The 19,661-nt window shown below is 47.4% G+C and overlaps 1 protein-coding gene across 1 annotated transcript in view; it reads left to right on the top strand.

The window, feature by feature from the left end:
• Positions 1-15,415: 15,415 nt before the first annotated feature.
• Positions 15,416-19,661, top strand: part of CAMLG (calcium modulating ligand) — an 86,299-nt gene continuing 82,053 nt past the window's right edge. The window contains exon 1 of the mRNA XM_040344769.1: positions 15,416-15,811. Coding sequence (XP_040200703.1) covers positions 15,619-15,811 — 193 coding nt within the window. The 5' untranslated portion in view covers positions 15,416-15,618. The remainder of the gene's footprint in view (positions 15,812-19,661) is intronic.

The following is a 19,661-nucleotide window of genomic DNA, read 5'->3' as shown; positions in this document are numbered from 1 at the left end:
TCCCGCGGCTAATAGCTCCTCTTCAGCTCCAGGTTGGTTCGCCTGTCTAGAGGGTCTTTGAAGGAAGCGGAATCCTCCATTGGTAAAGCACGCTTTTTTTTTTTTTTTTTTACGAGTCGCACCACCGATGCGTCTACCACTGGCATGGATTTTAGTGACTGCCTTCCCGACTCTGTTAAGGGGTATAGTTTATTGAACCAGCCCCATGAAAGTTTTCTATCAGTTTTTGACCATTCATTCTGAATGACCTGACTAATGTCGCCCCTCAACGAGAAGAGAACCTGCCTCCCTTTGAGGATGGGAAGTAACTCGTAGACTCTTGGGGAGGCTTTTCTGCGTCTTTTCAGGTGATTGCAGTTTTGACTGCCTGGAAGAACAGCTTTACCAAGGAGAGACTGAAGCCAGAAGGTTGACTCCTCTACAGGTGGAGTCTACAGGTGGTGAATCTCTAGCTGGTCAGCCTGACAGTGGCAGAGGTGTACTGACTGCTGCAGGCCCAGGGAGATTAGGTTCTGTATCCTGAACCATCTGCTGAAGTGGTTGAGCGGGGACCAAAGTCACAAGCTCGGAGAAGGAGTCCTTCATTGTTCACTTGAGCAGGTCTACAGCGTGCTGATTTTCTAGCTCGCAGCTGGACTCATAGTCCATAAAACAGTCCTTACAGACCACTCTGTCTGGTAGTGGTGTGGCCCCACCTGTCCAGCATTTCTTCTTTGTATGGGTCCTAGGAGAGGGGGAAGGATCTTGTCCTCTGGATCTTGATCTCTCTGATCTATGACGTGAAGAATGGGACTTGGGACCGGTGGCGTGAAGAATGAGACCTGCGGTCTGAGCTGTCGTCATCACGGTGTCTTGAAGATTTTCTGGACCTCTTGGAGTGGGCAGGGCCACGGTGTAAGGAACTCACATTAGACCAGTGAGCGCACTTTTTTTTTTTTTTTTAGTACTCACATATAGTTGGTCACATACCTAATAGGAGTGCGAGGATCTTTGTTGCAAGATAAATGACTAATTGCGGAGTTAGGCAGAAGGATCAGCTGCGGAAATTTAGTAAGAAAGGGAAAAAAAACTATGGAGTTTTTTGACACTTTTTTTTTTTTTTTTAATAACATACATTTATTTTTTATTTTATTTTTTTTATCACCATTTTTTTGAGAATAAAAACAAAAAGGTACCTACCACAGAGCAGCTTCAGTGAAACCTAGCAGGGCACAGCTGAGGAGACTCTGACAGCTAACCCTGAATCTGAACTTAACTAGGCTCAGGTGGATGGGCTAATAATCCCATAAACCACCATTGCAAAGTGACTCTGGAAGAAAAGGGCAAATCTGGCCCTTCTTCCAGAATCCAAGATGGCCGCAGTGATGTCGAGTGATATACAAAACAAAACAAAAACTGTAGCCCACCGCTGATTTCGGGGGAAACAATCAACAACTGCAAGCCTGTCAGGATAAAAGGCACCTGCCCCGTCAAACTGACCGGACTTAAAGGGAGCATCACAAAATAAAACAACAAGCACACTTTTTTTTTTTTTTTTTTTAAGGAGACCTAACAGGCAAGTTAAAGGAAGGAAGGGATGGGAGAGGGGAGAGACAAAAAACAATATATGCCTAAAAATAAAATGGAAACCACCAGCCTGGAAAGATGTGAGCTGATCCTTTTGCGACTCCACTGCATTCATCATGGATGCAATAGCAGACTGCGTTCCTGTGAGGAAACTCTGCGAAAAGACCCCAACAGATCCACAGAGGGGTTCCCAGTCGTATTAGCGCTAAGAGCGGCCCAAGAACAGGGACTGCGCACAGGAACTCTTCACCATCACAAGAAGGTATGAGGAAAGAAAGGAGAATGTTGGGGGAGGGACTATGCCTTTAATTTATTCTATTCACTAGTCCTGAAGGAGGAGTCGAGGCGGAGCTCTATCACAAGTATGCTGCCATGGAGGCACCAGGAAAAAGGGTTTTTTTTGGACTATCACAGCTTGGGCTCCATTGGCTCACTTGCTGCTGCTCCTGTTTTTTTGTTTTGTGTTTTTTTATATAATGTTCGGTATGTGCTCCTGAAGGTTTCCCATTTTCTCCTTGACCATGTTGCCTGTGCAGTCTGGAACACAAGTCTGCATGTATGTTACTATCTGATCAAGTGCTGCCGTTCTAGTTAATGTAAAATTTTTGTTTTGCCTAAATAAATTGTCTTTTGCTTTATGTAAAAACATTGTCTATTGTGTTTTAATACTGTGGTGATTAGGCATCAAACATTTTAAAAAATACTATGTGTCATTTACAAAGGACACAAACTCCTTGGGGGGGGGGGGGGACATTTGGTGTACCAACTTGGTAAACCATAAAACAAAAAAAGGAAAAACCCCCGCACAAAAACAATGTTGACATAACTTGCCAAAAAAAAAAAAAAATGGGTAAAAAAAAACCAATGTTGACATAACTTGCCTAAAAAAAAAAAAAAAAATTATATAAGATCAACATTAACTAAAAAGAACATAACATAAATATATACCTGTGGAGGACCAAAAGAAAGTTACAACATCTGGCTAGATAGCATCAGCAAGAGAACAGGTTTATTCTAGCAAGAGAACGCAGAAAAAAAAAACGAGGCAATAAACGACACACTAGATATTTCAAATGACGAATGTGCCATGTCACAAACAAACGCGAGTTTTACCTGAACGAGCGCTCCCATCCCCTCATTTTGTCTGAGCATGCACAGGTTTTTTTTCCCCGGGTTTGGTGTACTAACCAGCGAATCTGTCCGGCGGACAGTTTCCAGCGGACAGATTTCTTAGCATGCTAAGAAATTTTTATCCGCTTGAAAATGGTCGGCTGGACAAATCTACGCAGAAAAATGTTCGCTAGGCCCTACACACGACCGGATCGATCTGCTGGAACTGATCCGCGAAAAAATCCCAACGGACAGATCCGGTCGTGTGTACGAGGCCTCAAGAGCACACTGTCACTGTAACTACACCAACTTTACAAATACACAAGTATTGAGCATTGAAATAAGAAGCCACACATTGTTTAGTAAAACATTTCTATTTTTCGTACATCACGGGACACAGAGCCTTTAATCATTACATAATGGGTTATATCCACCTTCAGGTGCTGGACACTGGTGTAATCAACTAGACAGGACGTTTCCTCCCTATATAACCCCTCCCATACTGGGAGCTCCTCCGTTTTTTTGCTAGTGTCTAAGGTGTTGGTCACGACTAAGGATGTGCTAAGAAGAAGCTCTACTAAAAAATCCCCCCGTTGGTCAAAGAGCTGCGCAATCAGATCCATCCAAAAACGCTTATTTTATATGCCTAAATGGATGGTACCCGGACCTCATGGAAGACTGAGTTTTTGCCTGTAATGTCTCTCCTTGGAGGACTGGGCTCTGGGATCCAGTACGTTCGCTATAAATTTTCTGGCAGAGTCTTTTACAAGGCCCAAGGAAGAGGTCTCCTTTAAGTAGGAACCCATACCCCTGAAGGTTGTGTTACGTACCTGGGTGTGAGCCTGATGCGTGGAGGGAGACCTCCCGTACAACCCTGGCTCGGAGACCACTGGAATGGAGACAGTGGTGGTAAGAGCACGGTGAGGTAAGGGTGCCTGTTCTGGTAGTTGCTGTTGGTGAGGCTGGAACCGCTGGGCAGGAAGCAGGTGATGCAGGTCAGCAAATGCAAATCAGCAGAGCGGCAGATGCAAATCAGCAGAGCAGCAGAAGCAGGTCAGCAGATGTAGATCAGCAGAGCAGGTGTTGCAGGTCAGCAGAGTAAGGCAGGCTGGGTCATACACTTCAGAGCAACAGCATAAACGGCAGGCAGGAGAGTAGTCGGAGTCCAGGCTGGGTCTAAGCAACGGGTAATCAGGCAGAGAACTGAGCAGGGTCAAACAAGCCAAAGTCAGGACTGGAGATATAAGCAAGGTAATGAGAAGCCGATTCATACACTGGAACAGAATGCTTCAAACAGGAATACAAGGGAACAGACGCAGATCAAGCTGCGAGGTGCAGCATCCCTACAGCGTCTTTTATAGGCTGCTGGGCGCCAAAGGTGCGTCTAACACGCGCGCAACGGCTGTATTGGTGCGTGCAAGGTCCGTGGTTGGCGCATGCGCGTTGGCGCGCGCAACAGCTGTATAGGTGCGTGCATGGTCCGTGGTTGGTGCATGCGCGTAGGCGCACGCCGAGGGAAGCGATCCGTACATCCCTGAGAGGTTGGCACAACATACCCGCCGTGATGGGTGAAGATTGGTACTGTCTGGTCTTCAGCAGTCCTGCGGCGGGATAAGGTAAGCTGGGAAAGATCCTAAGCAAATATCTTAAGGGCTTTTCCATTTGAGTAGGATGTCTTTCCTACATACACCACTGGAGAGAGTAAAGAGTTGATTTTCACTCGCCATGCTCCAAGAATAGTGTCAGCTCCTCCTCGGACAGCACACTTCTTCAGCTGCAAGCTCGGCCATGGCCATGGCCAGCAAGGAGGTACCTCTCACACTTGGCTCAGATGCCTGGAGCTCTCTCTGGACAGGGACACAGCGGCTTGTGGGGCACCTAAGCTTTGCTATGTGGCTGGATTCAGGCACTCCTGGACAGGTGCAGCCTTAGAATGATCTTGAGCAAATGGCTTAACCTGTGCGGCTGCCTCAGGTCTCTCATGCTAAAGCAGAGGTACAAACAATGCATATACTACTGTGCTAGTTTAGCGCTCTACCTAAAGTATGCAACTAATCAAACAGAGTAATGCTGAGTAGGTACTCAGCATTAATCTGTGTGATTAGTTGCATACTTTAGGTAGAGCGCTAAACTAGCACAGTAGTATATGCATTGTTTGTACCTCTGCTTTGGCATGAGAGACCTGAGGCAGCCGCACAGGTTAAGCCATTGGACCTGTCAGGCATTGCAGCCTCCCCCAACTCTGCAGCCACTCTGCACATGTCATTTTGGACACTTCTTTGCATTTGTTGGTCTATAAGAGAGGTTAACTGCTATAATTTACAGCCTCCTTTCAAAGAGCAGAAAGCTGGGTGTGTCCCTTCCCCTGCTCTGAATCCTCAAACAAGAGGATTAAAGTCCTGGGGCCAGATTCAGAAAGATGCGCGCATCTTTCTGCTGGCGTAACGTATCTCCGATATGTTACACCGCTGTAACTTTGGGCGCAAGTTCTGTATTCAGAAAGAACTTAAGCCCTTAGTTACGGCGGCGTAACGTATGTGTTGCAGCGTAAGGCCCCGTACACACGAGAGGATCGATCCGCTAAAAAAGATCCGCAGATCGGTTTCAGCGGATAGATCCGCTGGTGTGTACAATCCAGCGGATATTTATCCGCGGATATATTTCGGGCCGACCGATTTCCAGCGGATAAAAATTTCTTAGCATGCTAAGAAATCTATCCGCTGGAATCGGCTCCAGCGGATCGATCCGGTGGTCTGTACAGACTCACCGGATCGATCCGTCCGAACCCATCCCTCGCATGCGTCGTAATGATTCGACGCATGCGTGGAATTCCTTATATGACAGCGTCGCGCACGTCGCCGCGTCATCATCGCGGCGACGGCGCGACACGTCATCGCGATGGGAATTCGGCGCGGATTTCGATCCGATGGTGTGTACACTCCATCGGATCAAAATCCTCAGAGGATTTATCCGCGGAAACGGTCCGGAGGACAGTATCCACGGATAAATCCTATCGTGTGTACTAGGCATAAGGCCGCCTAATTTAAATGGGGATGTAGGGGGCCTGTTTTATTTAAATTGCAGTTGACCCCGCGTTTTTGACGTATTTTTTGAACGGCGCATGCGCCGTCCGTAAAATATCCCAGTGTGCATTGCTCCAAATTACGCCGCAAGGACGTATTGGATTCGACGTGAACGTAAATGACGTAAAGCCGTATTCGCAAACGACTTACGCAAACGACGTAAAAATGTCAAAACTCTGCGCGGGAACGACGGCCATACTTAACATTAGCTACGCCTCATATAGCAGGGGTAACTATACGCCGAAAAAAGCCGAACGTAAACGGCGTAAAAAAAAGCGCCGGCGGGACGTACGTTTCTGAATCGCCGTATCTACCTAATTAGCATATTCCTTGCGTAAACATACGGAAGCGCCACCTAGCGGCCAGCCTGAAATTGCAGCCTAAGATACGACGGTGTAAGACACTCTCTTTTCTGAATCTACCCCATCAGAGGACAGGGAACAGGTGCAAGCTGACGAGGCAGAGGTATCAGAAGCCCTTACAAGCTCTGAAGTTTCAGCTGCAAATCTTTTACAGCGATTCTTGCTGCATATAACTTCCCCTCAGCCCAGACGGCCAAAAGCCTCTGTCTCCTCCTGGGGGTTTAAAAAAAAAAATCCTATGGGTTGCTTGTACCTTCCCACTCCCTTACTGCAGCTGGTTGGGCACCTGCATAGGCTGTTTTCTCCTCCTAAAAATGTGGGGGTGCACAGTTGCTGGTGCGCATTGTTGCTAAAAAGCTAAATCGCATGTTTGCGGAGGGTAACTTCCTCTTTTACCAGCCTGCATGTTTTTGTGTTGATGGATTGACATGTCTTGCCTAAAAACGCATAAAGATGCTTGTTCGCACAAAGGTGCTTGGTCTCACAAAGTCCCTGGTACCTTAATCGTACATAATCGCACAAAGATGCATGTGGGTTAAAAACAAGAACATGTTTATGATTAATCAAATAAAGATACATGTTTTTTTAACTGGTATAGATATTCACAGTCACATGAGGAAGCTTGGGCACATTTAAGTGCTTAGTCACATAAAGATGTTTGACCGCATAAACATGCTTGGTCGCACAAGAGTCCTTGATTGCTCAAGGATACTTGATCACACAGAGAGGCTTGTTTGCACAGAAATGCCTAAAATCGCATAAAAAATGCTTGATTGCATAAAGATGCTGGATCCCACAGGGGCGCTTGATCACACAAGAGTCCTTAGTCACACAAGGGTTCTTGTCCGCACAGTAGTGTGTAAAATTCACATAAAAAATGCCGAATCGCATAAGGATGTGTAGCATTACCCCCAGTGGAGCTGCTGGATTTTTGGGCGGCATGTTACCTCATGGCTCCTCTGAAATTCCTAGGGGTGAATGATGCGTATTGCAAATGGTAGAAGTAAAGGAATGTCCAGACAGGTGCTCTTTGCTGTGCTCTTTATTACCCAGCCGGGTAAAAACAATAAACTTGTGGTGAGGAAAGTAAAGCTGAAGAAGATAGGAGAATAGCAGATTCAGGCGTAATGATAGAAAACAGTCCTGCTCCCAAAACGTAACACTTCTTTACACCACTCCCGCCGGAGTGGGTTTAGTGTACCCTGACAGACCTCTCTCACTGACCTGACAGCCGGAGTATCACTCGGACAATTGTAGGAATAAGTCTCTGCCACAGACCCTCCTTGGTGAACTTAAACTTGGGAGAAAGTCTCTGCCACAGACCCTTCTCAATGAGCCCCAGGAAATACCTCTGCCACAGGTCCCCTCTGGGTTGGATTCTTGGAGATATGCCTCCTTAATTGAGTTACGTCTGGATCTCCTTCAACTTGTCGCCCAGGTAGCGACCGACAGGTGATCAATCCCTCGTTGTCCAGCTACCTTGATTCCCGGTGGTTTATCCAGGCCCTTCTGGACCGCCAGCCTCTCAATGGCGCTCCCCAGACCAACTCCCCATCGAACAGCAGCACAGCCTGGGATCTTCAAATTGGGAACCCAGTCACTCACTGCTCAGATGTTCCGGGTCAGCATGGCCCCGAAACCAGGAACACCGCACGGCACGCACGCCCTGGCCAGGCAGGCCACAACGCCGGGGCTCCGTGATGTGGCCACCCCAAAGGTGGGTGCCACACTGGACGAAGAACTCAGAGCCAATGGCGTCTGCCCCATAAATACCCCTCCCCAGCATGCACAGCGAGGACAAACCCCCATGATTGGCTGCTGGGAAAGAGCACCCAAACCTTGGTTTCCCTGCTGCCACCTGCAGCACCAGGGCTGGAAGAACACCCCAGCACAGCAGAATGGGACCACAGCACAGCCAAGCTGAGACAGAGACCACATTTTGCTACCAACAATCTGGACCAGAGTTTAACTACACTCTGATTTACCCTTAAATTTTACTAGCACCAGTACTGTAAGGTACATAGGCATTGCAGATGCATGATCGCCTAAAGTTGCATGTTCCTCTAGATTTTGTATGGTTGCATAATGACACTGGAGCATTGCGCTAGCAGGACGGTAAAAAAAAGTCCTGCTATCCACATCTTTGGAGCGGTGTGTTTACCGATCCTCCACCGCTGCTGCCCATTGAAATCAATAGGACAGCGCGGGTATACCGCTCGCAATGCGCTGCTTCAGCAGCGCATTGCGAGTGGTTTTAACCCTTTCTCGACCGTTAGCAGGGGTTAGAAGCAGCCCGCTAGCGCCCGAAATGCGACGCAAATCTGCCGACGCTATGGGCGGCTCAGTGTGAAAGGGGTCTTATTTGCTCAAGATCATTCTAAGGCTGCAGCATATCTTAACCACTTCCATACCAGGCACTTACGCCCCTTCCTGCCCAAGCCAATTTTCAGCTTTCAGCACTGTCGCACTTTGAATGACAATTGCGTGGTCATGCTACACTGTACCCAAATGAAATTTTTATCATTTTGTTCCCAGAAATAGAGCTTTCTTTTGGTGGCATTTGATCACCTCTGCGATTTTTATTTTGTGCGCAACAACTAAAAAAAGACCGACATTTTTGAAAAAAATTTAGTTTTTATTTTTTTCTGTTAATTTTTTTTGTAAAAAGGTAAGTTTTCTTCTTCAATTATGGGCACTGATATGGCGGCACTGATGGGCACCAATGAGGTGGCACTGATAAGGCGGCACTGATGGGCACCGATAGGCGGCACTAATGGGCACTGATAGGCGGCGCTGTATGCTGCACTTATGGGCACTCATAGGCGGCACTGATGGGCACTCATAGGCGGCACTGATGGGCACTCATAAGCGGCACTGGGCACTCTTTGGCGGCACTTATGGGTGGGCACTGGGCATAGATGGGCACTAAGAGGTGGCACTGATGGACACTGCATGGGTGGCACTTATGGACACTGAGGGGTGGCACTGATGGCATTGCTGGGCATCATTTCAGTCAGTGCCCATGTTGTCAGTCAGTGCCCATTTGTGGGCACTGATTGGCATCGATTGTGTTCAATTAATTTTTTTTATAGTTTTTTTTCCCTATTTTTGCTCTATTGAGTACCGGGGGGCACTCTCTGGTGGTCCAGTGTTGGCATCTGAGGGGGGGCTGCGCTGATAAACAATCAGCGCGAACCCCCCCCCCCTGTCAGGAGAGCTGCCGATCAGCTCTCCTCTACTTGCGATTTTTTTTTTATTATTCTGCACTGACTGTCTTTGAATTTGCCCCAGTACCTGTTCAAATCCAATCCAGGGACAGACTTGGTCTGGGGACAGTGTCCTCAATCCGGGGACTGTCCCCGGAAAATGGGGATGTCTGGTCACCCTAGCATATCTGCACTGATTCGGCCAATTGTGCATCTGGAAGAAGAGAAAAAAGTATTAAGGGAACGATGGTCAAGTGGCTGAGCCCTTACAAAGTGAATTATGGTCACGTTATTGGTCAAATTAGGCAAATACTTACCTAGCCAGTCGATATTGTTGCTTTTAACCTGCTTGCCCTTCAGACACCTACACACCTAAACTACTAGGAATGTACACACTGCAACTACTCTGTAATCTTGGCCCTGGTGCCTGGGTTTACAAAACTCTGGGACCTAGCAACACTGCCAGCTCCTTCCACCTCTTCCTTCTCCATGCTAATGTTAAAGGCACTACATACTTTGCTAATGTGTGGAGTGGGTGTTTGGTTTGGACATCTAAACACTTGACATGTATACACATTTGAAGCCAGATTCTACAAATACTTATTTGTGCAAACAAGAGGCTCTTCCACTTGTTGGTCTCTTCCGCCCTCTGTCTGACTTGCGTCAGGGGATGTGATGTCAAGTGGAGACTCTGTGCTGGGTTCAGCTCTCATATCCTAGTCCTCCAAATTCTGGAACTGACCACACTCACGTTCCTCTAAAAATTAAGAAACAATACACCATTCATTAAGCCACCCCAAGTCACATCTGTTTCTAGCATCCCCCCATAGAGGAAAGCGGCTCTCCTGACAGGTCGGTCCCTGCACAGTGTGCAGAGACAGACCTGTCATCTGCCGCAAAGCGGAGCCCGCACACGGATCCGCCCCATGTGAAAGGGCCCTTAAACTCTACTAGCCTCATGTAACATGTTCCCAGTTTCATATTGTGTTCTGAAGTATATACCCAGCCAAAAATGTCCACACTTTCTCACCCTCATTTCCTCAATTATGTCTGCAGTTTCTGACAGACCTCTCAAACATTACATATGTTTAAAATTTTGTGTGGCCCTTTGGCGATGTCAAGGGCCACATTTAAGGACCCCTTTAGCTCATAAGTTGACAATCACTGCTGTAGATACTCCCTTTCTGACCAGTCCCCTTGAGATGATGCCACTACTCTCCTGAGAGAACCCCACAATTGGAAAGCCAATAGGAAGCAGGCCCGGACTGGTCATAGGGCACACCAGGCGTTTGCCCAGTGGGCCGTGGCCCCTGGGCTGCATATTCTAGGAAAAGCGGTCTCTTGATGACTGGGCTGCACAGCGGGAGGCAAGCGGCAACCGCAGTCTGGGCTGGGCTAGTACAGGCCACCGCTAACTTCCAGCAATACGGGCATTCCTAAAGCAGGGCCAGTGCGAGCAAACTTACGAGGTGCAGAAGAGAAGGCTCCTGTGACTTGCAGAAAGCGCTTGCAGGGGACAGACACCTTAGGGGGCCTGCCGCGCTGGTGGTATAGCTGCACGCAAGGACAACATGCTACTGATTTTCATTGACTCCGTTTGCAGCTTCCTGTTCCCTTTAACCGGTTCCCGACCAGCTCATGCAGATATACTGCAGCAGAATGTCTCTCCTGGGCGAAATCCCATACATATATGGCTTTGCCCAGGAGAGCCACCATGAGGGCACACGAGCGCCACCTCTACACAGCGGGGAGCTCAATGCGTGTGGCCGGAGGGCGCGATCGCGTGCACGAGCGGCAGCATAAACACACAAATCCCTATGCTGTCAGAGGAGAGAAGCTCTGTCCTCTCTCCTAGTTAGTCCCACCTCCCCCCACAGTTAGAACACACATATAGGGAACACAGTTAACCCCTTGATCGTCCCTAGTGTTAACCCCCTCCCTGCCAGTGACATTTACATAGTAATCAATGCATATTTATAGCACTGATCGCTCTGTAAATGTCAATGGTCCCAAAAATGTGTCAAAAGTGTCCGACCTGTCTGCCGCAATGTCGCAATACTGCTAAAAATAGCAGATCACTGTTGTTACTAGTAAAACATGAAATAAAATAAAAACGCCATATAAATGCCATGAATCTTTCCCATAGTTTGTAGACGCTATAACATTTGTGCAAACCAATCAATATATGCTTATTGCAATTTAAAAAAAAAAAAATTGGGATATTTATTATAGCAAAAAGTAAAAGATAGTGGGCCGGATTCAGAAAGATGAGCGCATCTTTCTTCCGGCGTAACGTATCTCTGATACGTTACGCCCCTGTAACTTTGGGCGCAAGTTCTGTATTCAGAAAGAACTTGCGCCCTTAGTTACGGTGGCGTAACGTATGTGTTGCGGCGTAAGGCCGCCTAATTCAAATGGGGATGTTGGGGGCGTGTTGTATTTAAATTTTAATTGACCCCGCGTTCTACGTTTTTTTTGAACGGCGCATGCGCCGTCCGTAAAATATCCAAGTGTGCATTGCGCCAAAGTACGCCGCAAGGACGTATTGGATTCGACGTGTATGTAAATGACGTACAGCCATATTCGCAAACGACTTATGCTAACGTCGTAAAATTTCAAAACTCGGCGCGGGAACGACGGCCAAACTTAACATTAGCTACACCTCATATAGCAGAGGTAACTATACGCCGGAAAAAGCCGAACGTAAACAACGTAAAAAAATGCGCCGGGGGGACGTACGTTTCTGAATCGGCGTAAATACCTAATTTGCATATTCCTCGTGGAACTATACGGAAGCGCCACCTAGCGGCCAGCGTGAATATGCAACCTAAGATACGACGGTGTAAGACACTTACACCAGTCGGATCTTAGGGATATCTATGCGCAACTGATTCTTTGATTCAGGCGAATAGATACGACCGCCCGCACTCAGAGATACAACGGCGTATCAGGAGATACGCCGTCGTATCTCGTTTCTGAATCCGGCCCATTGTGTTTTTTTTTTTTAAATTGTCGTTCTTCTTTTGTTTAAAGTGCAAAAAAATAAAAACTGCAGAGGTGATCGAATACCACCAAAAGAAAGCTCTATTTGTGGGGAAAAAAAGGACATACATTTTGTTTGGGTACAACGTCGCACGACCGCACAAGTGTCGGCTAAAGCGACGCAGTGCTGTATCACAAAAAATGACTTTGAGCAACTTACAACGCGACTTAAAGCGGGAGTTCACCCCCAAATCAACTTTCTGACATTAGTTCCAGCATACTGCTAACATCTGCAGTATGCTGGTTTTTTTTTCCGCTACTTATCGTTTTATGAGCCCTTGTTATGCGGCTCCGAGCGGGGAATCCGCGTTTTCTAAGCGAAGAGGAGTTGATTGACGGGCTGTTAAAGCGTGTCACGGCTTCCGAAAAAACCCGAAATGACACTCGGGTGTTTACGGCGCCTGCCGTATAGAGCTGACTGCGCAGGTGCCGTAAACACCCAAGTGTCATTTCGGGTATTTTCAGAAGCCGTGACGCGCTTTAGCCGACCGTCAATCAACTCCTCTTCGCTTAGGAACGCCTATACCCGGAAGCGATCCCCACTCGGAGCCGGATAACAAGGGCTCATAAAACGATAAGTAGCGGGAAAAAAAAAACAGCATACTGCAGATGTTAGCAGTATGCTGGAACTAATGTCAGAAAGTTGATTTGGGGGTGAACTCCCGCTTTAAAGTTGCCTCCAGGACAGGTGACTTTGGCTGTGGCCAATCACAGAATCTTCAGCTCTGTGGGAGGGAGGGGTTTGCCTGGGTAAACTATTTTCTTTTCCTGTAAAGTTGCTTCAGTTAAGATGGAGATCTGACTTTGGAGGCAACTTCCATTGAAATCTATGGGTACAAGTTTCCTAGAAGTAGTACAGGAAACTTTTCTGAAGTCGGAGCAACTTCAGTAGTGTACATTAACAGGGCTCGAAATTTCAAGTCCTGAGCTACTAGCCAGGCCTCAAGAGTTACTCGCCACCAGTTGCCCTACCTAATTCATACACTGCCCTGCGCCTAATTGCACCCGTAAACATGCCCTCATAGATTATCTCATGGAATGACAATGTTTTATGCAGAATCAAGTTACAAAATTAAATATTACCAACAACAACTTTAACAAAATGGGACAGGGCACTGGGGGCAGACCAGAGAGACAGGGCACTGGGGGCAGACCAGAGGGACAGGGCACTAGAACTGGGTCTCTTCCCCATTCTCTTTCTGTCTCCTCTGCAACTCCCATCCATCCTCTCTCTCCCTCCCATTCATCTCATCATCAGGAGCCTGTGTGTGCAGCTCCACGCTTGCATGTCCCCACTTCCCCCTTTTATTCAGGCTGGCAGAGAGGAGAGGAGCTGCAGCACAGCGGGAGGGAGTACAATCCAGCGCTTAGATCCACACAACTGCACAGCCATTGACACCATAGCACAGCGCACACTGACAGCGCACAGCACACATTGAGACCAGTCTGTTCACAGTGCTCAGGCTAAACTGTTGGACACTTACATAGAGCACAAGGAGAAGAAAACTGCACAAACTAGAAGGCTGCCGCTCTCATGTCAGGGCAACTTTCAGTGAGCGTTGCACCGGAGTGGTAATTTTTGCAATCCTCCACCTCACTCATTACTTTCTGCTCTCCAGCTACATTAGTCCGGGCCCGGGGGAGGGGGGCAGGCTCAGAGAGGTCATACTGTTAGGTCCCATGGCTTAATGAGAATTTCTAAGGAGAGCACCTGTGTACTGCTCTGCCTGTGTGCGGCTCAACAGACTACTTTTCCCGAGAATGCACCTTTCCTCTTCGGCCGCCAATCTCATCGGGACTCTAAGTGTAGGCACAGATTGGAGGGAGATTGGTCATGCAGCCCTGTCATCTCGCCCCCAGCTTAAATCCACTCGCCAAATGCTAGTAGGCGAGTGGAAATTTTGAGGGCTGACATTAAGACAGCTCTCATTCACTTCAATGGAATTTCTTATGTCCAACGACTTGGGGCAACTTGAGGTCTGACAAGTCGGATCCCAAGTTGCTGTAGTGTGAACCGGCACCTACTCTCTGGGCCCCGGCTACTACTGGGTGGGGCGAGGAAGAAGGTCACTCCGCCAAGGAGATAAGCAGGCAGGCGGCTGGCCGGGACTTTAGCCAAGGCAGAAGAACATGCAAGTGGAGCTGAATGGGAATGCGCCTGAAACTGAAGAAATATTCCCTCCACTCCGACCAGCACATGATCATCAGAAAGGTGCACAGATATCTGAAAAAAAAAAATATACCCCACTAAGCTAGTAGGAGCGGGGGGGGGGCTGTAATTCAGAATCTTTTTTTAATTCTGCACTGACTGTCTTTGAAATTGCCCCAGCCCCTGTTCAAATCCAATCCAGGGATACACTTGGTCCGGGGACAGTGTCCTCAATCCAGGGACTGTCCCCGGAAACAGGGGATGTCTGGTCACCCTAGGTTAAAGCGGATCTCCACTCTAAAGTGGAGTCCCGCTGATCGGAACCCTCCCCCCCTCCGGTGTCACATTTGACACCTTTCAGGGGGGAGGGGGGTGCAGATACCTGTCTACAGACAGGTATCTGCACCCACTTCCGGCCCTACGATACGGGCAAAGGACGGGTTTTTTCCTTCCTTCCCGTCCGTCCCCCGTTGTATGCTGGGAACACTCGGCTCCCAGCACACAGCGGGAGCCAATCGGCGGGCGCAGCGCGACTCGCGCATGCGCCGTAGGGAACCGGGCAGTGAAGCCGGAGTGCTTCACTTCCTGGTTCCCTCACCGAGGATGGAGGGGGGAGCAGCAGGGTGACGAGCGATCGGCTCGTCATCTGCTGCCATCGCCGCTGGACTCCAGGACAGGTAAGTGTCCTTATATTAAAAGTCAGCAGCTGCAGTATTTGTAGCTGCTGGCTTTTAATATATTTTTCCCGTGGCACATCCGCTTTAATGACTCCCAGCATTATCTAGCACACTTCTGTAAGCAGAGTCTGTCAAGGACAAACCCCCTGGGAGGGTGCCATCACATTGGCCTAGCTTTTAGTACTAATGCACAGTATGACAGTCACACTTTGAGAGACTGGTTCAGTGAAGTTTAAGAGGAGTGGAGACACCGAATAGAGGGAAGAGCGATGTTTCATTACATATGACGCAGCTAATATTTTTCTCCGGTTCCCTTCCTATACGTAATTGCCAAGCACAAGGTGGAGGCGGCAGACGGGCGCGGATAGTGATGTCATCACAGTGAGCCGTCACCAAGCTGACAGAGAAGCTCATTGTGTAGAGATGATCACCCAGGGTGGAGAGGTGGTTTTAGGCACTAGTAACGATATGGAAGGTCCAGACAGAAGCGAAGACTCGGCTTCAGAGAAGATGTCAGTGTCCCAGCGAAGGGCGGAGATCCGGCGGAGGAAGCTGATGATTAACTCTGAGGAGAGGATGAACAGGATCATGGGCATACATAAGCCGGTCAGCAGTGGTGAGTGCCACATTAGAGCCAGCATGACATTTCCTAATTCTCTCTGTAGCAGCCTCTGACTTTGGCTATAATGACATCGATATCAGACAGGGTGCTCAGTGATGGCACCAGACTCGCCTTGTGGGTGGGCCAAGGGTTGACAGTGTGTCAGGGATGGACAGACAGAAGTATGACTGAGAAGCAGGCAAGCTTAATTCCTGGCTATTTCCCACGCCTAAGGAGCACCATGCACTGCCTGCCATACAAGTGAATGGCTGTATGCTATTGTAAATGCTGATGTTTGTGTTAAACTGCACATGCATGTCTTGACTTATTTTTAGAAACATTAACATTTGGAAAACACGTTGGGCGCTCATGTGTGGTTAAATGTTGATGCAACCCACCATATGTGTACTACATACAGCAGGGGTCTAAAACTCGTGGCCCTCCAGCTGTTTGGAAACTACAAGTCCCAAGGCTGACCGTTTCAAAAATAACTCCCACAGGCAGAGGCATGATGGGACTTCTAGTTGTGCAACAGCTGGAGGGCTGCTAGATTAAAACCCCTGACATACAGTCCTTCACCTGTATGGCAGGCTGCATGCAGCTCTTTCGCCCAGAAAATCCGCCTGGCATATATATAAAAAAGCCTTTTAAATTCTCCCTTGTATATGAACCCTCATTGTCACAGCAGTATTAGAGAATACATGTGCGTCTGAAGGCCTGTTGTCATTACTTGTGTCCTGCATCGAGTGCTGTTAAAATGGTATTAAACACAAAGCCAAAAATGTAATATATTGCAGCCTACCAATCATTAGATGTGGTGGCTGCATTGGCTTTCTTTTTTTTTCACCTAATGATCTTGGCTCCGGCATGCGACTTGTGCTTTGATTTTGAGGAGGAACTCCACGCCAAATTAAAAAAAAAAAAACGGCATGGGTTCCCCCTCCAAGAGCATACCAGGCCCTTGGGTCTGGTATGGATTTTAAGGGAAACCCCCCTACGACGGAAAATCAGACCCTTATCCAAGCACGCAGCCCGTCCGGTCAGGAAAGTGGGTGGGGACGAGCGATCGCCCCCCCCCCATCCCCTCCTGAACAGTACCAGGCCGCATTCCCACGGAATTACAGCGGGATAGAGTGTTGTGTCAACATCGGAAGAAGACGGAGAAGACCGGGCCACCACTAGTAAAAAAGCTAGCAGAAGATAGCAGAGGAGCCTAGCAGAAGGCACCGGAGAGTGGGAGAAGAGGCCGGAGAGAGCGGAGAAGACGAAAGAGACCCCCGAAGTCTGAAGAAGACCCCCGGAGCTGCCCAATAAATTACTTTAACCACTTGCCGACCACCGCACGCCTATTTATGTCCACAGAATGGCACGGGCAGGCAGATTGGCGTACAGGTACGTCCATTTGAATCTGCCTCCCAGCGCGCGCCTCGAGTGCGGCCGCAGGTCCGGCGATTGCCGTCGGCAAAAGCAGAACAGGGGAATGCCTTTGTAAACAAGGCATTCCCTTATTCTGCCTAGTGACACTGTCACTGATGACCATTCCCCCGTGATCGGGAATGGTCATCAGGGGGTGTGGCTACCTGTGACACGTCACTAACAGTAAGAATCACTTCGTAGGGAACACGTAACCCCTACAGCGCCAAGTAGTGGTTAACCCCTTCACTGCCAGTGTAATTTTTACAGTAATCGGTGCATTTTCATAGCACTGATCGCTGTAAAAATGAATGGTCCCAAAATAGTGTCCACCATAATGTCGCAGTCGCAATAAAAAATGCCGATCGCCACAATAACTAGTAAAAAAAATAAAATTATTACTAAAAAATGCCATTAAACTCTCTAAATTGCAGAAGCTATAACGTTTGCGCAAACTGATCAATAAACGCTTATTGCATTTTTTTTTTTTTTTACCAAAAATATGTAGAAGAATACGTATCGGCCTAAACTAAAAATAAAAATCGCAGAGGTGATCAAATGTCACCAAAAGAAAGCTCTATTTGTGGGGGAAAAAAAGGACGTCAATTTTGTTTGGTAGCCACGTTGCACGGCCGTGCAATTGTCAGTTAAAGCGACGCAGTGCCAATTCGCAAAAAATGGTCTGGTCTTTAACCAGCAAAATGGTTCGGGGCTTAAGCGGTCAAAGACCTGTCTAGTGTGTGTGTGTTTTTTTTTTTTTAATTGACAATTCATACCAAACACAGTGCCTGGTATTGGCGGGAATCCAAGTCGGATCCCCGTTCATTGAAGTCGGATGCGTTTCTGAGAACCTACCGAAAAACTAACTAATTAGACTAATTTTATTTATTGCTAGTTTGGACTGTTTTTATCTAATTTTATGAATTTCAGGGTCTTCGTTGAGCCCTCCAGGGGTGAGACTCCCAAGAGTGAAAATCCAGTAGGCCTCTCGTTTACAGAGCCTCTGGTTTCTCCTACCCCTGTCTAAATCTGCTCCAATAGATTAAATTCCAAATACCCTCATGCCAGATGGATCGCCTTGGTGTGCTTCTTGAAAATGCCTAGGGACTGGATATTTAACTCTGGTTTTAATGTCACACTTGTGCTCACCAATACGCACTCTCATGGGGCGAGACGTGCAACCTACATAGAGACGGCCGCAAGGTCAAATGATGCCATACACGACAAAGTCCGTCCCACAATTGATAAATTGCTTACACTGGTGGACCGTACCGTCAATACCAACTACTGACTTCTTTGTATACCACATAAATATGCAAGTGCCACAATTCTTGACACTGCATTTGACACGACAGCCATTTGACACGGACTTTGGATCCGACTTTGCCCTGCGACTTAAAGTCGGAGACACAGCCGACTTCAATGAACGGGGACCTGACTGATCAAGGACAAGGGCCTCTTCCTGGCCTTCGGTTGCGGTTCGGGGTCTGCGGGCAGAGGGCTTATCGTAAATCTGGGAACCCCCTTTAATAAGGAGGCCCCCAGATCCTGGCCCACCACCCTATGTGAATGGGTATGGGGTACAATGTACCCCTACCTATTCACTTGGGGGGGAAAAAAGTGTCAAGGAAAAAAAACACACTACACAAGTTTTTAACCACTTCCATACTGGGCACTTAAACACTCTCCTGACCAGACCAATTTTCAGCTTTCAGGGCTCTCACACTTTGAATGACAATTACTCAGTCATGCAACACTGTACCCAAATGATTTTTTTTGTCCTTTTTTTCCCACAAATAGAGCTTTCTTTTGGTGGTATTTGATCACCTCTGGGTTTTTTATTTTTTGCGCTATTAATGAAAAAAGACCGAAAATTTAGAAAAAAAATGTTTTTTTCTTAGTTTCTGTGATAAAATTTTGCAAAATATTAATTTTTCTTCATAAATTTTGGCCACAATTTATACTGCTACATGTCTTTGATAAAAATAACCCAAATTTTTTGGAAATTATTTGGTCTGTGTGAAAGTTTTAGAGTCTACAAGCTATAGTGCAAATCATAATAAATTATCACATCTGATCACACCTGATGTTTTGAAGGCCTATCTCATTTCTTGAGACCCTAACAAGCCAGGAAAGTACAAATAACCCCTTTTTGGAAAGTAGACATCCCAAGGTATTTAGTAAGAGGCATGGTGAGTTATTTGAAGTTGTAATTTTTTCCCAAAACACTTTGCAAAATTAAGATTTTTATTTTTTATTTAAAAAATTTCTCAAAAGTGTCATTGTAATAGCTTATTTCTCTCACATGGCATGTGCATACCACAAATGACACCCCAAAATACATTCTGCTACTCCTTCTGAGTAAAACGATACCCCATGTGTGAGACTTTTCCACTGCCTGGCCACATACCGATGCCCAACCTGCAGGGAGCGCCATCAGGGGTTTTAGGAG

This window comes from Rana temporaria, chromosome 3, assembly GCF_905171775.1.
Source record: "Rana temporaria chromosome 3, aRanTem1.1, whole genome shotgun sequence".
Taxonomy (NCBI): Eukaryota; Metazoa; Chordata; class Amphibia; order Anura; family Ranidae; genus Rana; species Rana temporaria.
This window is presented reverse-complemented; position numbering and strand designations above follow the sequence as displayed.